This window comes from Conger conger, chromosome 7, assembly GCF_963514075.1.
Source record: "Conger conger chromosome 7, fConCon1.1, whole genome shotgun sequence".
In the NCBI taxonomy this organism is placed as follows: Eukaryota; Metazoa; Chordata; class Actinopteri; order Anguilliformes; family Congridae; genus Conger; species Conger conger.
The window spans coordinates 2,377,369-2,396,244 of NC_083766.1; the positions used below are offsets into that span (position 1 = coordinate 2,377,369).

An 18,876-nucleotide genomic window follows, 5' to 3' on the forward strand; every position below is an offset into this window, starting at 1 on the left:
ATTATTTCAGCATTTCTGTGATGACGTCCTCACAGGAGGATAGAATAACTGCACAAACTGTATATGTGTAAATACCAGTGTATAATAAGGGTTTCCATAAGTTGCAGAATTATTTACAACGCCACACACGAATTGTGTGTGGAAGGAATCTATTTATACGCACAGAATCGGAGTCCTCTGAGAACGAGTCTTCAGAGAGGAAGTCAAAGCAGTGGAACAGCATTAGTGCTACAAGATTAACCTTTGTTATTTCGTAAAGAACTTGCATGGGTCGAGCTTTTGCAATGTGGACTTCCAACAATTGAATTGAATTTATTTTCTGTGCGTGTGGAGGGCGAAGTCTTCTAGCCTTCGACATCTTTCTCGTCTTCCTCATCTTGGCCTCCTGTCATGTTCTGGCAGCCCCAGGCCTTGTGTTGCCATGGACCCGGGTCTGTGCTGCCGTAGGGCCGGTACCAGTGGGACCTCAGCGCGGTCCCGTCCCGTGCGTCTGGGTTTTGGGTGAGAGCTGGACCCGGCCCCATCTGCAGCCCGCCCCCACCCTGGCTTCTCCACGTCGGATTCACTCTGGAGCTCAGCCTCTGAGGAAAAACAGACACCCCCAACCCCCCCCACCGCCCCCCGCCCCGCTCACCGCCCCCCGCCCTTTCGTCTCGAGCCTTTTTTATGGCGCTCCTCTGACACATGACCTCGCTGATGCATTAGACAGCGTGTACATTATCGTACGCGCAGAAATACACGCTGTGTATTTATATGTACGCACATAGACAGAGGAGGGGTTCTGCTCCGCTCGCAGTGAGAACACTTTCATTTACACCCCCGATGCGTGGATGCACTTTAGTCCAGTCAGGATACGTTCACTGGCATTTTCAGTGCACTCGGCAACTTAGGAGAGAGTACAGAATCGCAGCATCGCATGCAGGACTCTCAGCTTGAACCACGGAACCATGCAGCATGGAACCATGCAGTGTAGAACCATGCAGTGTAGAACCTCGCAGTGTAGAACCATGGAGTGCAGAACCATGGAGTGCAGAACCATGGAGTGTAGAACCTTGCAGTGTAGAACCATGGAGTGTAGAACCTTGCAGTGTAGAACCATGGAGTGTAGAACCTTGCAGTGTAGAACCATGCAGTGGAGAACCATGCAGTGTAGAACCATGCAGTGTAGAACCATGCAGTATAGAACCATGCAGTGTAGAACCATGCAGTATAGAACCATGCAGTGTAGAACCTTGTAGTATGGAACTAATAGAGCAGAACTGTGCATCCCTGTTCACCGCAGACCAGCTGTTTACTGCAGAACAGCTCACTGTGCTTCTGTCCAGCAGTGAAGCTCAGGCCCACAGTTCACACAACAACAGACCGTGCATTTCAGGGGCCGTGTTTAAAAAATATATTTTTAATCCTCTTCCCAAATAAACCCTGTGTGTATGACCCCCAGGAGGCAATCACTTCTCCCAGACCTGGGAACCTGCGCTGGAGGCCCCTGACCTGGGAGACACACACAGACACCCACGCACACACACACACACACAGACATCCACACACGCACACATACACTCACATACACTCACACACACATACACTCATACCCACGTACGCACACACACACTCACATACACCCACGCACGCACACATACACCCATGCATACACACACACACACACACACACACACACACACACACACACACACACACACACACACACACACACAGACACCCACACACGCACACATACACTCACATACACTCACACACACATACACTCATACCCACGCACGCACACACACACCCACGCACGCACGCACACACACAGACACCCAGGCACACACACACACACACAGACACCCACACACGCACACATACACTCACACACACATACACTCATACCCACGCACGCACACACACACTCACATACACCCACGCACACACACATACACCCATGCATACACACACACACACACACACACAGACACCCACACACGCACACATACACTCACATACACTCACACACACATACACTCATACCCACGCACGCACACACACACACTCACATACACCCACGCACGCACACATACACCCATGCATACACACACACACACACACACACCTGTACATACTCACACATTTACGCACACGTACACATGCGCACACATTTGCACACACACATACATCCATGCACACATACACACACACATATACTCACACATTTGCACACACACACACACATGCTCACACATTTGCACACACACACACACACACACACATGCACGCACAAACACATGCACACACACACACACACACAATGACCTGAATCCGCACACACCACAATCTTCCGGATAAATAGAACCCACCAATGTAGTACGCTATACAAATATTACCATTATTATTCATTTTCAATACTTTCTAACGTAATGGCGTAAAAGCTGAGATCTCAGCTCTGTGTACAGATCAAACGGCCCCTGTGAATGAACCACAGCACATCAGAGCACAAGCCATGTGACATACTGCGCATTATTTTAAGGAATCAGATTTTTTTTTTACCTACTAGATTGCATACAACTGTCCTCCTTCCAAATGCATCTGTTTTCCATTACAGTTCAGCCAACCGGCACATCAAAATGGCCGAAATAGTTCTCAGACCACACCACAAATCAGAACAAAGCCATTCAAACTCTTTAGGTAAATGCAGATTACAAAAAGACAAAAAAAAGGAAAAAAATAAATTGTGATTTAGTGACTGAATATATGCCCCATTACTGTAGTCCAGTGACTGAAATATGCCCCATTACTGTAGTCCAGTGACTGAAGTATGCCCCATTACTGTAGTCCAGTGACTGAAATATGCCCCATTACTGTAGTCCAGTGACTGAAATATGCCCCATTACTGTAGTCCTGTGACTGAAATATGCCCCATTACTGTAGTCCAGTGACTGAAATATGCCCCATTACTGTAGTCCAGTGACTGAAATATGCCTCATTACTGTAGTCCAGTGACTGAAATATGCCTCATTAATGTAGTCCAGTGACTGAAATATGCCCCATTACTGTAGTCCAGTGACTGAAATATGCCCCATTACTGTAGTCCTGTGACTGAAATATGCCCCATTACTGTAGTCCAGTGACTGAAATATGCCCCATTACTGTAGTCCAATGACTGAAATATGCCCCATTACTGTAGTCCAGTGACAGTTCTAACTCACAAGTGGGGTTGGATGTGACGGGTGTAAGACAGGAGGGGTCTGGGGGACCAGCGCAGGTTCCCAGGTCTGGGAGAAGTGATTGCCTCCCGGGGGTCATACGTTACACACGGTTTATTTGGGAAGAGGATTAAACTGCTCTGGCCCAATAATCCATTCTCAGATTTAAACACGGCCCCTGGAATGTATGGTCTGTTATTGTGTGAACTGTGGCCCCGGGGCCCTCGCTCGGCCTGGGAGAATCCCGCCCCCCCCTCTCGGGGACGGGGCCGGGGATGGATGCATTGTTTTACGGCGCGAGCTGTCCTCCGCGTCTCGGGCCGAATCCCGTTTTTACGGCTTGCTTATGCATTCCTGCTGTGGATGGTTTACATACCGAGCCGGGAGCGCCCCTAAATCAGCTGCCAGGTCCGCGCAGCTGGGGCGAGGTGGAAGCCCTGTCATCGGCCCGCGCGGACGCGCAATTAATGAACCCCAAATCCCCGTAATAACATCGCTGCTTTGACCCGCACCTCCGGATTACATCACTTCTGCCGAAATTCAATTTCGAGTTTCGCCGCTCTCTCTTCCCCTCTCTCTCGCTCTCTCTCGATTTGCCCTGACTTCTGTGAGAGCTTCTCTTTCTTTCTTTTTTTTTAAAAGTGAACAGCACCCAGCCATGTTCGACGTTTTTTTCTTCTTCTGCCTAACGAGAGTCCTTCAGCACTGTTAAAACATTGTTGCGGGAGTGGTGCAGAAGAGTTAGAGCGTGCTGAACCGGCTTTCAGAAAAACGCACAATTCACCCTAGTGTTCAACTGGCCACTCTGTTACCTACTCCGTTTAAATACTTTCATTCATGTTAACAGCTCGTAAAAGTTTTTACCCCACTGCTCCACCAAAACAATTCAGACCCTTTCCATTTATGTGATATTCTTCTGTGGAAGTTAATTGCCTTTTGGAAAGAGTCACTTGGTCGTTCATAGATAAGCCATTCTCTAAATCTGAAGTGTACAGGTCTCGAAAAATTCATTGAACGTCACTTATGAAATATCCCGGAATCTCTGTTGACTGGCAAGGTTCCTGCTGAGGTTTTAAATGCTGGAGACAATTCAGCCTATTTATTTCTTCTCGACTCCCGAAACTACTGTTTCCCGTTTCTTCACATGCGGTAGAAAAAAACATTCAGAAAAGTATACGAGTGAAAAGGATGTTACCTCATTAAAGAAAAAGCCATAAATATGTCTCCCCGCTCAAATGCACCTCGCCCCATCTGGCGCGCGGGTTTTAACTGGCCATTGTTCCGCGTTTCCATGGCTGCACCGCAGATTTATACCTGAAGCCGCTGGAGTTCGATGAGGCTTAATGTCAGCGCTTATCCGCACGTCATGTAGTGTTTTACGAACAAGACTTTTTGCCAAGATCTGCGATATAACTTTTCGAATGAGTGAGGAATTAAATCTCTGGGATTAAAGGCTACTGGAATGACACCGTGCAGTGCCCGTGGATTTCACCGTCAGGCCCAATAGCACATGAGGCTTTTGGCAGCTGAAATGACTTGATATTAGAGAGGCAGCTTCCCTCATGTTGATAAGTTAGCCCTTGCAGTGGCTTCCTGTTAGCGTGGTGTTCATCATATTTAACCTATTTGTTTTGTCGCAAAGCTTACATTGAAGCTTTGAAGTCTACTCTGATTTCTTACTCATATGATCTGAAACAGATTGTGTTACCTTGGACATCCATCGAGGAAGAACCCGTATGTTCTCATACTGTAACACAAAGCTATCCAATACAGAAGAGAATAAATTCAGCCTTAACTGTCTCACACTGTAACACAAAGCTATCCGATACAGAAGAGAATAAATTCAGCCTTAACTGTCTCACACTGTAACACAAAGCTATCCAATACAGAAGAGAATAAATTCAGCCTTAACTGTCTCACACTGTAACACAAAGCTATCCGATACAGAAGAGAATAAATTCAGCCTTAACTGTCTCACACTGTAACACAAAGCTATCCGATACAGAAGAGAATAAATTCAGCCTTAACTGTCTCACACTGTAACACAAAGCTATCCGATACAGAAGAGAATAAATTCAGCCTTAACTGTCTCACACTGTAACACAAAGCTATCCGATACAGAAGAGAATAAATTCAGCCTTAACTGTCTCACACTGGAACACAAAGCTATCCGATACAGAAGAGAATAAATTCAGCCTTAACTGTCTCATACTGTAACACAAAGCTATCCAGTACAGAAGAGAATAAATTCAGCCTTAACTGTCTCACACTGTAACACAAAGCTATCCGATACAGAAGAGAATAAATTCAGCCTTAACTGTCTCACACTGTAACACAAAGCTATCCGATACAGAAGAGAATAAATTCAGCCTTAACTGTCTCATACTGTAACACAAAGCTATCCGATACAGAAGAGAATAAATTCAGCCTTAACTGTCTCACACTGTAACACAAAGCTATCCGATACAGAAGGGAATAAATTCAGCCTTAACTGTCTCACACTGTAACACAAAGCTATCCGATACAGAAGAGAATAAATTCAGCCTTAACTGTCTGTCACTAGTTTACTAGTAAACATATGTAATTATTAGTATTGACGGTGTATGAAAAACAATTTACATGTTATTTATATGCTAGTCTAAATATACATTTAATGTTACATGCATCATGCACAATATATCTCTTATAAGTAGTTCCTTAAAAGAGGTTTGTACTTTGAAGTGTGGTTTATTTGAGAAAAGTGATTGTAAATACACATTTTATGTTACATATATTTTTCTTTGTATTTGTACCAGCATACAATTGTCAATTAATACTAGTCCCAATATACATTTTAGATGTATCACATACTATATGACTATTCAAATGAGTTCCTTGACCTGTGATCTGTATTTTTGAACGTGTGCTTTATTTGATAGCAGTGGCAAATGCAAGGAAAAAAGCTTTTGGAATTTACGTACACTGTACATACGGGACCGATCCCTGCTCTGCCGGCTTGAGCGTGGCGGGGATTCTGTCTGGTCTGTCCTGCGTTACTGAACCTGAGTGTAGCCAGCCGCAGTGTCCCGTTACACGGCAACAACAGCATCTCAACAGCGAAGGCTGTTATTGGGTACGGTGTCAGTGAGCATTGTGATGTCATGTGTTGTTTTCCTATCGTCCAATGACATGCGAGTGCCACTGGACTTTGTGAACGTTACGTTTTTTCCCCTGTGTTCTGTGACATGTTCTGTTTTTGAGCTCAGTGTATTACATGTACTATAGCTGATATTTGCACAGAAACACTGGCTTTCTGCTCTAATGTAGCAGACACTGACCTGTCAATTTCCTGTTCCGGTACACTAAAATGGGAAGATGTGCCCACTGTTCTCCGACTTCAAAGTGACGTCTGCTTGCCTGGTGCGGAGAGGAACCAGGAGCCGGACAGGGCCAGATCAGACGGAGGAACACAGATTTCCCATAATTCTATCAAAATGCAATCTTCATCAGCGCTAATCGCATTGAGCCTCCCTCTGTGCGCGAGAGCCTTTGTGCTTCTCGTCCTGGAGCGGCTTCAGCAGGCCCGCCAGACGTGCACCCAGCCCTTTATTGTACTGCAGGCTTAAGCAAAATGGACTCATCCCGGGTCAGTCCGCTAGATTGATCTCCTCTCGTGTCTGTGTGGTGAGTAATGACCGCGGACGGACCGTGATGGAGCAGGTCCTGCTCGTTCCAGCCGTCTCGTGGTCAGGAGAGGCACGGAAATGTCCGGGCAGGACTTTGGAATTCATACTTGTATCCGCTCGCCGATTTCCCCTGTTATTCCCGCTGGTGTTTGGAATATTTTCCAAAGTCTTCCAGTGAAACGTGCATGGAAAATAGGAAGTAATCAGTGCCTGTGACCAGTTCAATCTGACAAGCTGGAACAATGGGCACCATGAACCATCTTTACACAGAACTTCTCCACTGTTTCGCACAAAAGTCATCCTGTCACAATATTTTGGCTCGAGGCCTGGAAATGCTTAGAATGTGTACTTGCCATTTTATAGCTAAATGTTAGTGTCGGCCATTTTATAGCTAATTGTGAGTGTCGGCCATTTTATAGATAATTGTTAGTGTCGGCCATCTTAATAAACATTCTTCTGAATGAAGATGCTGCTTCATTCCGGTTCAGCAGGCAGGCTGCCTCTTTGATGACGCAGTTATGCACCAGCCCCCCCCAGCCCCCCCCCCCCCTCTTCTGAATCTAAACAGGGGGCTTTGATGTCTCCAGTGAGGACGGTTGTTTTTGTTTGTATCGGGGGGGGGGGGGGGGGGGGGGGGGCTTATCACCGCACTGGGGGGCTGTGTCTGGGCCGGGCCTCCAGAGAGGCAGCCCCACCGCCAGGGAGAGCCAGCCCGCCAGGCCCCCTGATAAGGATGATGTATGGGGCAGAACTCTGGCTCCACCGCGGCTTCCTGGGAGCTCCAGATAGCTGCACTACGCCAAGAGCCCCAAAAAGACCCCCGCCCTCCACCCCCCCACCCCTCTCCATCTATTCCCTGGTGTAGGTTATCAGAGAAGGAGCGGAAAGGATTTAACGGTAGTAGAAAGATACCCAACGGATTTTTATTTATGTAGAGTTTTGCCATACAATTGAATATTGCACACTATTATCACTGTACCTTTCAAAGTGCTCTATTTCAAAACTAAAACTAGTTCTAAACCAAAGTGGCTGAATTGCGTGTCTGCCGAAAGTTCACCGTCTCTGTATTGTGACTGAGGAATGCTTTCCAGTGTTTACTGCCTCATGTACAACATCACAGAGCTGGTCCTGTAATCATTCACATGACATATAAGGGCCAGGTTTGCAGACACAGATTGAGCCTAGTCCAAGACTAAAATTTAAAAATTTTGAATGGAGATTCTCCATACAGAACTAATTTTAGTCCAGGACTAAGCTTAGCCTCCTCTCTTCTGAGAGCACTTCAGTCCCATCGTGGGTAACTGCGGCAGGAATGGACTAAACCTCTGACCGTCGCTGGCTGCAGCAGCGTCCCTGGATAGAGGTCCTTTCCTGTGTATGTGTGTGAGGATGAATCTCCCCTGCTTCTTCTGTCACACTTCAAATACACAGCTAAACGGCCAAAAGAAAAAAAAAAGAAGCGCTGCTTTAAATCTCATGATTTCTGGGAGCTCCTGTAAGTTATGTGTATTCTTAGCACCCCCCCCCCCCCCCCAAAAAAAAAGAGAAAAGATTTAGAAGTGTTTACCACTGCTGGCTTAAATATTTACGTTTGTGCACCAAGGTAAAATGGAGGAGAAAAATGAAAAATGGTGTGAAAGGTTTATTTTTTTCCTTTTTGGACCTTCTCGACCTGTAAGAGTTTAACACTCGGTTTATGCGTTTGTTTTTTTTCGCTGGCGGACGACGACGTCTCCGCTTCCTTTGACATTTACAAGAGCCGGCCAGGGCCACTCGCCGCCCGGAGCCCTCTCCAAACACCACGGCACGACGGCCGGGCTCAAACTGGGCCGGCCCGCAGCGTAGCGGCTAAGGTACATGACTGGGACACACGCAAGGTCGGTGGTTCTAATCCCGGTGTAGCCACAATAAGATCAGTGCAGCCGTCGGGCCCTTGAGCAAGGCCCTTAACCCTGCATTGCTCCAGGGGAGGATTGTCTCCTGCTTAGTCTAATCAACTGTATGTCGCTCTGGATAAGAGTGTCTGCCAAATGCTATTAATGTTGTGGAATGTTATGCTTTTGTCCTTATGAATATGAATATCGCTCCATTCCCCTATTCAAACCAAGGAGGGTGTTTTTTAATGGATGCCGGTGGTCGGCTCTTGTTTCATTTGTGTCAGTTTTGATGTGGTGTTGGGTGTGGTTTCTGTTGTGTGCCCTTAGAGTTCTATACTGCGTGAGTTTCTCATGGACAGGATGACCAGGCTGTAGCCTGGTGGCTGAGGTACATGGCTGGGACCCGTTACGTTGGTGTTCAAAACCCCGATGTGGCCACAGGAAGATCAGTGCAGCCGTTGGGCCCTTGAGCAAGGCCCTTAACCCCACATACATTGCTCCAGGGGGATTGTCCCCTGCTAAGGCTAATCAACTGTAAGTCGCTTTGGATAAAAGCAGTAATGTATCTAACTGTGACAAGCAGGGATCTCGCCTGAGAGATGGTTCTGTCCCTAGCTGCAAGACGAGGCCTCCGCTGGTGCCTCAGGGAGCAGGGAGAGAGCCGTTAGCTGGATGGGGAGGAGCTGGGAGGGGCTCTCCCCCCCCCCCTGTCTGGGGCTGGGGCTCAGGCCTAATGGGCCATCACAGGCACACTGAGCCACTGCAGAATGTGCCAGACTGTTATTATCCATTACCTTAACGCTGTCGTCATGACCCTTTAGGGCCGAGTGCCTGTGTTGACTTCTGCATAGGTGTGTGTGTGTGTGTGTGTGTGTGTGTGTGTGTGAGTGTGTGTGTGTGTGTGTGTGTCTGTGTGTGTGTGTCTGTGTGTGAGTGTGTGAGTGTGTGTGTGTGTGTGTGTGTGTGTGAGTGTGTGTGTGTGTGTGTGTGTGTGTGTGTGAGTGTGTGTGTGTGTGTGTGTGTGTGTGTGTGTGTGAGTGTGTGTGTGTGTGTGTGTGTGTGTGTGTGTGAGTGTGTGTGTGAGTGTGTGTGTGTGTGTGTGTGTGTGTGTGCGTGCGTGCGTGTGTGCGTGTGAGCGTGTGAGTGTGTGTGAGTGTGTGAGTGTGAGTGTGAGTGTGTGTGTGTGTGTGAGTGTGTGAGTGTGTGAGTGTGTGTCTGTGCGTGTGCGTGTGCGTGAGCGTGAGCGTGTGCGTGTGCGTGTGCGTGTGTGTGAGTGTGTGAGTGTGTGAGTGTGTGAGTGTGTGTGTGTGAGTGTGTGTGTGTGTGTGTGTGTGTGTGTGTGTGAGTGTGTGTGTGTGTGTGTGTGTGAGTGTGTGTGTGTGTGTGTGTGTGTGCGTGCGTGCGTGCGTGAGTGTGTGTGTGTGTCTGTGTGTGCGTGTGCGTGTGCGTGTGCGTGTGCGTGTGCGTGTGCGTCTGTGTGTGTGCGTGCGTGTGTGTGTGTGTGTGTGTGTGAGTGTGTGTGTGTGTGTGTGTGAGTGTGTGTGTGTGTGTGTGTGTGTGCGTGCGTGCGTGCGTGCGTGCGTGCGTGAGTGTGTGTGTGTGTGTGTCTGTGTGTGCGTGTGCGTGTGCGTGTGCGTCTGTGTGTGTGCGTGTGTGTGTGTGTGTGTGAGTGTGTGTGTGTGTGTGTGTGTCTGTGCGTGTGTGTGTGTGTGTGTGAGTGTGTGTGTGTGTGTGTGTGTGTGTGTGTGTGTGTATGCGTCTGCAAACATTCGTGTGTGTGCGAGCATGTGTGTGCGTGTGTTTGTGTATGCGCGCGCAAGCATTCGTGTGTGTCTGTGCATGCGAGCATGTGTGTGTGTGTGTGTGCGCACGTGAGCATGTGTATGTGGAATGCCTGTGCGTGATGTCTCTGTTGGGCCGCTCTCACACCCGGCCTGAGCGGACTGACAGGCCTAGTGTCTGCCGGGCGCGCTGACGGCACGGCTCCGCTTATCTGCCGCTCGGAGTGAGTGCAAAGACCCGGCAGATCCCGCCGAGGGACGCACACACCTCCCCGGCCGCACGCACTGTGTCACTCCCTCCCCGAACTCAAATTATTTTGCCAAGTCTCGGTCAACGTACGATTCACCTCCGTAAATGTCTTTAAATCGTCTGTCTGTGTCGTGCGTCTTAATATCCGCGCTTTGAAACGTTAGGGGTTTTTTTGTTGTTGTTTTGTTTAATGAAGCGGCATGCCGGCGTGGAACGCGAACGAAAAAATGAAGGAGGTCATTTACCCAGGCCAGACAGAATAGTGTGGACCCTGGTCTGTGATTGGTCCCTTTTCTAACTGCAGGTCCCCGTGGCTATTCCCATTTCCAGTGGAAACCGAGGCTGTTGTTGGGGTTCCTAAAAACGCATCATGAATATTTTTCTTGCGTCCGGCCGCAGTGTTGTGTACCCTCTCTCCCGGCTGCGATCTCATTGGGCCACTTTTCAACTTTGAAGTAGATTAGTGGATAGCCTATGCGCTCGTAAATAAGATGGACGGCAGAAAACGGAGGTGAAATCCACGACATTAACAAAAACGAACCGTTAGGATATCGTGCGATGAGCGCGTGACACGGACGGAAGAAAAAAAAAACGTGAAGAATTACAAAATGCTCGGCGGAAGACTTTGTTTAAAAGTGCGCGGTGGCTGTATCGCTTATCCTAATTATTCCGGCACTGGAGAAAGATGAAGCTACAGCTTCACGTATGATTTATTTGGACATTTCATGCAAAGTACTGGTATGTAGGCGCTTCCCCCATATAAGATATTAGAGACCCACACTCCCACAGACTGCAATACAGATTAGAAAAATGTAGTAAAAAAAGGCATATCTTCATCCACCAACGTTACCCTGCTATCTGCTCTCCCCGCGATTACTGCTGAGACCCGGGTCGTGTTATCAGATGGTGGAAGTGCATCTGCCAGGTCTGTCAAATGGTGGGCGGGTGTCACTCCAGAAAGCACCAGATTCAGTTCTCATCACAGGACCGGGTCTCTTCACACACATCAAATCAAATCACCATTTATTTATGTAGCGACTTTTGTGTAAGATTTCCAACCAAAGTGCTTCACGTAGTAAAAATAAGAGACTGTAAAAGACCTACACGCAACACTGGAAATGATAAAAGACAATATAAATAATAAAGCCTCAGTAATAACAAGAATGCTAGTAATAAAAACAGTAGTAGCATATACTTAAGCCCCACAACACAGAGGTAATCACTGCCACTGAAGTTTACTTTTGAATGCAACTCTTCAGTAGTTATGTGACAAACTCCAAACTCTTAAACAATTCATGATATTCACGTCACCAGCAAGCCCCTCTCATTTTCAGTCCAATCATTAATACAATATAGATGGATTTTATGTCATTGATTTGTGTGACTGGGTATCTGTGTCTGTGTAGCATCATGTATGTTCAGTCAGCCTACCCTATATAAATACAGGTTTAATAAAAATTTTAAAAAAACATTTATTTATATATAAATGCATGAATGCAAGCGGATGCGCTCAAGAGGTTCTGTTTTTCAGACCAAAAGTCAGAATGGGGAAGAAATGTGATCTTAGTGACTTTGACCGTGGAATGATTGTTGGTGCCAAACAGGGTGGTTTGAGTATCTCAGAAACTGCCGGGAAAATCTCCTGGGATTTTCATGTGCAACAGTCTCTAGAGTGGTGCAAAGAAACAGAAAACATCCAGTGAGCAGCAATTCTGCGGGAAGAAACTTGTTGTTAATGAGAGAGATCAGAGGAGAAGGGCCAGACTTGTCCAAGCTGACAGGAAGGTGCCAGTAACGCAAATTACCCGTGGTACGCCGAAGAGCATCTCTGACCACACAACGCATCATAACTGGATATTCTACAGCAGCAGAATACTTAATAAGTCTAAAAATGAAGTCTATAAATACCCAATAAAGTGCTGGGTGAGTGTACGTGAAATAAGTGAATGCATTTGTTTGGTGGACTGAATATCAGAGGCATGTCAGTTCGGAGAGAGGTCTGAGGGGCTGAGTGAGGCTTCCCTCTTCAGTGCCCTGCCGGTGTACCGGTGGGACACGTTGGTCTGGTCTCTGCCCAATATTTGTTCTGTTTAGTCTACCAATCACAGTGGTGACAGGGAGTCTGCAGGGGAGGGAGGGGGCGGGGCTTGTGGGGTTAAACCACGCCCCCCCCCACCAGCCACAAGTTTATCCTCAGACGCTGACCTGACAGACGCTGTCCCCAAAAACATGATTTAGAAATCACAAATACGGGCCTGCTTTATTTAACACCTTGAGCACTCTGAACGCTAACTTAGGAGAATGTCTATGTATAGTTGTGTGTTTACGCTGATATAAATGTTCTTTTGGTAAAAAAAAATTTGGGTTGAATTTAAAAGAAAATGAGATTACTTGTATGAATACATGTATGATACAAATACACTAGAACAGCAGCGAGGCCTATTAATGCTATTCCATGTATCATCATCAAGGTAAACCATAAGAATAAAACAATATTTTAGAATTCTTTGTCGTAGTACATTATGCAAAGTGCGTAGTGTATTGGCCTGTAATGGCAAAATATATCTGCATCTTATTATTCTGAGGAGTGGCATTGAGACAATTCTTTTAAAATATTGGCTGAACAGGTTTTTATCTAGACACTTTATTGAACTTGCCAAAGGATTATTAGAGGAGTTGAAGTTACAAACCTTAGTGCTGCCATCTAGTGGACAAGTTGTGTTACTGTTTTCTGTACTGTTTTTTCATGTTTTCCTACATGACAAAAAATCCACAGAAAGTGTGTGTGTGTGTGTGCGTGTGCGCGCGTGTGTGTGTGGTATGTGTAGAGTCATGCACACTGGACACTGTCCCATTGGTCAGAATGCCATAGCCCTGCTCACACACAAACCACCACCTTCAGCCTGGGTCCTGAGACCCCCAAACCCCACACCTCCTGATTGGCTGAGATGGGTATTTAACAGCGCCTGATTGGCTGTGATGGGCAATTCACAGCTCCTGATTGGCTGTGATTGGTAATTCACAGCTCCTGATTGGCTGAGACGGTGGTTAATTCACAGGGCCTCATTGGCCAAGATGGGATGGGTCACAGCTCCTGATTGGCTGTGACCTTCCATTTCATTCTCCGTTCATAGTTTATAACTTAATTGTCTGTCTTGCTGGGTAACTTTGTGCTCAATGTCAGGTCCACCTTGCAAAAGAGATTTTGATGTCAATAGGGTAGTCCTTATTAAATAAAGATTAAATCGAAATGAAAGTCGATGTTAGTGTTAACCGGCGTTAATCAGGGTTAGTTAAAGGTAACAGTTCTCCCTATGCTGTTTCAGCTCCTAAAATGAGTCTCCAGCTGTTTCCCCTCTCTCTCCCGTACAGTGTGCTAGACAGCTGTGTGCTAAGCCCGTTTTAAACAAGCCCACAGACAGGGAACGCCACAGACACTTGCGCTTGCCACTGGAGGAGTCGTTTGGATCAAGAGGATACCACGGGTGATGGACATGAATCTGCCCCGATTAACAATTACCAAACAAGTCATTTTTCTATTCAGCACAATCCTGGAGTATTTATGCTGGGCTCTGTGCAACAGATCCAGGAGTCCCTTGAGTTACTAACGATACCCTCCCCTTTTATAACAACACCGACCCAGATGAGTTGATTTGATTCACCATTCAGAGGCCAGAGTTGATGAATCAAAGGTGTGGGTGCCTCTGTTTAAGGAGTCAATTCGATTCACGATTCAGAGAGCAGAGTAGATAAGTCTGAAATAAGGAGTCGATTTGAACCTCGACCTGTCTGGAGGTGGTCAGATCCCGGCAGGAGAACAGTTGGGGGGGTGGGGATTAGCTGATTGAGGGGTGGGGTGGGGTTGGGGGAGTGGGGGGGTAGTCGTATGGGAGATTAGGACCCTGATGTATGTGACACACACATCAGACAGCACTTCAGCTCTTATCTCCACTCAGCCTGTAGGGTTGAGTCACGGCCAAACACACCAACCTCCCCACACTCACACACACACACAAACAACACACACACACAAACACGCACGTAGGACACACATATATAACACACACACACACACAAACAGCACACACAAACAACACATGCACAAACACACACACGTACACAAGCACACACATGCACACACATACACACACAAACACGAACGTAGGACAAACACACACACATATAACACACACATGCACACATGTGCACACACATGCAAGCACACTCACACACACACACAAACACATGCACACACACACACAAGCACACACACACACACACACACATGCAAGCACACTCACACACACACATACAAGCATACTCTCACACACACATGCAAGCACACTCACACACACAAACACACACACGCACGCACACAAGCACACACACATGCACACACACACAAACAACACACACACGCAAGCACACAACCACACACACACACAAACACACACACGTGCACACACAGAAACCACACACGCACGCACGCATTCACACACACACAAACACATGCACGCACACAAGCACACACACACAAACACACATGCACACACATGCACTCACAAACACGCATGTAGGGCACACACACAAACACATACATATAACACATACACAAACAACACACACACAAACACATGCATGTAGGACAACCTGAAGGAGGTTGTTAAGGAAGCAATCGAATGATGGAAAATGCATCAGCCTTGCCAAGTCTAACTGCTCAGTCTAATTTGTACAATCTGCAACTTTCATTTTCTGTTTCAAATCCTAAAATCAATAAATACTGTGAGGTATATGAATACCGCATGATTGTTTTAATGAAGAAAACAAAAACAAAACAAACATGAATAGATTTTTGTCTTTACTTTTGAACTTATTGAACAGCAACATTTTGGGCCAACAGGTCGAACATTAAAATTTGTGGGTTGGGGGAGAGGGGGAGAGGGGGAGAGGGGGGAGAGGGGGAGAGGGGCTCACAGATTTTAAATCAGACCGGGGCCTCTCTGGAGCACAACGGAAGCCCACTCAGAACAAAGAGAGGCTCTGCAGAAACGGCCACAGCTTCGACCAATTAAAATTCCTCCCGCCTTTACGACCTGGCCGAGGCCCGCCTCTTCACCCACACCTCATAAAAGTCACAAACATCAATTCTTGTAAACCATAACTGTCATTATAATCCTATTAAACTCGACCCGCAGAGCCATTTACAGTGTGTACCGCGGCAATGCTGCAAGCCCGTGCAGGATCCCGACGGGCAATGCTCAATAACAGCACAACGTTTATTGAGTTTAATTTGCCAAAAATTACAGAAAGGTGGCACTGCAGAACCTCCCCCCCCCCCCCCCCATTCATTCTCTATGCCTGGGTCCATTTTGAGCCTCAAACAAATCGGAATAAAACGTCTAGAGGAACAGGTTCCCAGCAGCTGTTAAAACAGGAGAGGAAGAGTTGAGTTTGAGATGACTTTTAGCCTCATTAATCCTGTAAATATCTCCTTCACAAATCTGGCCTTTTTCTCCTTTTTATTGCAGATTCCCAGGTTTTTTTTTTACAATAGCAGCGGTGGGCAGATTAGTTTATTATGGCCCTAAAGGAAAGGGTTGATGGAACGCAGTGGTTATCAATAGCTTAGTGCCCAGATCCTGCTCAGCTGTCCTTGATTTTACACCATTTAAAACATCTTACTGTACATTTACATTTATTTAGCAGATGCCTTTTTTTATCCAAAGTAATGTACGATAAGTGCTTACCAAAGGCCATAGTAACAACTACAGAACATGGGTCGGACAAGGTACAGTTTGTTAGTTTTCAGTCCAGACAAACACACTTATCTGTGCGACCTTGTGTTTTTTACCCAATAACCCAGACGTACAGATGGATTTTTTGCAAAAAACATTCCAGGTGAATTGTCCTGGCCAAGTGGCGAGCTGGTCAGCAGGACTCTCTCTCAAACATGAGAGCATTTCATACTTTCAGGCTTCGTGGATGCAGCGGTTAAGCTACGTCGCCTCGCAAGGATGAGGTTCCAGGTTTGAGTCCCGTCCGGCTAGATTCTCACTGTCTGCCGTTTGGATGTCCCCTGCGTGTTCATGTGGGTTTCCTCCGGCTACTCCAGTTTCCTCCCACAGCCCAACGACATGCAGGCTCCAGGGCTTCATTGCAAAATCTGACTGCCCTGGGGAAATTTTTAACCTTCCATTTCAAGCCAAAGCTAATACGGATGTGCATAAAGAAATGTTGTGCAACGCATGAGAACGGGAGGCGCTGGGTCGCCAGAACACAAATATTTGCACTCCTGTTAAACCACAGTTTTGTCGCTCTATTTGTTTTACACCTTTTTACCGAAAGGCCACCTACATGTGGATGTAGGTCAATCGTGACAAAGGTACTGGCAAACGGGTATCAGCCTGAAGGGGCCCACGTATTAAAATGTGAACGTGGCCCAACTGTCACAAAGCAGATCTGAGCCATATTTGTATTGCCTCAGGAGCTCTGGCCCATATGCGTGTTTTCTCATCATATTTTTGGCTGCATTTCACAAGTGCCTGTGGAAGCATGAAGTGTGCCATTTTATCTATCAATAAAAATGTTGAATTAAATTTAGGCTAGATTTAGTTCACTGTTCTTCACTGTTCATGTAGGCTTACACTACTACTACTACTACTACTACTACATAATAATAATAATAATAATAATAATAGGTATATAATAATGGGCTAATATATTTTTTTCTTGATATTATTAGTATTGTTGCTATTATTGTTAAATATGAAGCCAATAGAAACATGAGCTTCTGCCACCAGTAGCTGCCTCACTGACACACTGAAATGGAAGTCACTTTGAAAAAGGTGTAGGATCTATTGTAGCATGGAGTGACAAGCCCTTCTTCCAATGAAAATACGACTACAGTTCATCGCTCCTCCCACTTTCCTGTCCTAATCTCTAAATTGGACCAACCACCACCCAAGGGCCGCTGCAAGATTCTGGCGGGCTTTTTTGACCGTTCCCCTTGGAACTGAGCAAAAGATAGAAGAAAAGAAAGGCGAAAAGGTATGATATTCTTGTTGGCCTGTTTTTACATTTTCTGACTTGACTAGTCTAGGCAAATTACAGTTAACAAGAAGACTAGCGAGCAAACCCATTGCTTTTTACACATTATTTAGCTAACGATAGACTAGCTACTGTCAGTTAGTTGGACTAACGTTATTGGTGAATGCCTGAGCAATAAAGTTAGTTCGCAGGTTAACATAGCTACGTTTTCTGTTTAAAGACCCATTTCTACTCAGTTATTCAACAAAAATAAGGCAGTTTGAACTGAAGCTTGAGACATATAACTAACGTTATTAGCCAGATGTTTTCCTTTAAACGGTCAAAGTAGCCCTTCTACGGGTTCTGGGACGGCCACGGTGGGGTGGGCTATCGCCGTCGCCGTCAAATCCATATTAGTCATTAAGCAAAGTGCTTTGAACAGCTGACCGGTCCCTAAAGTTACAGTCGTTATCCAGCTAGTTACCCTAAACACAATTAATCGTATAATTACGTTATACCCTTTATTAGTTAACGTTAAGTTACCCGTTACACAATCAGTTTGATACGAGCTAGCGAAGTTACGTTAACGTTCGTTAGCTAACCGTCATGCAGCGTTTTCACTTCCTTTGACGTTACTTGTGCCGTCAAGACGGACCTTTGTACATCTTTTAAGACATTCTAGCAAGCTACCAAGCTAGCCAGTAAGTTATGTATACGTTGGGCTGGGTTTTAATGCATTTTTTATTTTTTTTAAATGGTAACATTATCGGTTCTAATTTCGGCACATATTTCCAACAGGCGGGCTGAGGACACCTCTAACTCCTCCCACCATCCTCCACCCCTCCCACTTTCAATCGGCCAAATGTGCTTCATCACACAGTGCAACTCTTAAGTTATCAAGCCGGCATATTAATTTAGACCGGTGATCATACTGATAGCAACATTTGCGAATGTAACATGGCCTACTGATTCAAAAGATCGGAGTCTTCTATCATCTTCTGTTGAATAGAAAACCAAACTGCTTAGCTAGCTGAGTGTTTATGTAACTCGTAGGTGATATATAACGACTAGTCTTCA

The 18,876-nt window shown here is 46.1% G+C and overlaps 1 protein-coding gene across 1 annotated transcript in view; it reads left to right on the top strand.

The window, feature by feature from the left end:
• LOC133132890 (histone deacetylase complex subunit SAP30L) overlaps positions 1-14,248 on the top strand; it is a 35,571-nt gene extending 21,323 nt beyond the window's left edge. The window contains exon 5 of the mRNA XM_061248686.1: positions 14,146-14,248. Coding sequence (XP_061104670.1) covers positions 14,146-14,179 — 34 coding nt within the window. The 3' untranslated portion in view covers positions 14,180-14,248. The remainder of the gene's footprint in view (positions 1-14,145) is intronic.
• Positions 14,249-18,876: the final 4,628 nt, after the last annotated feature.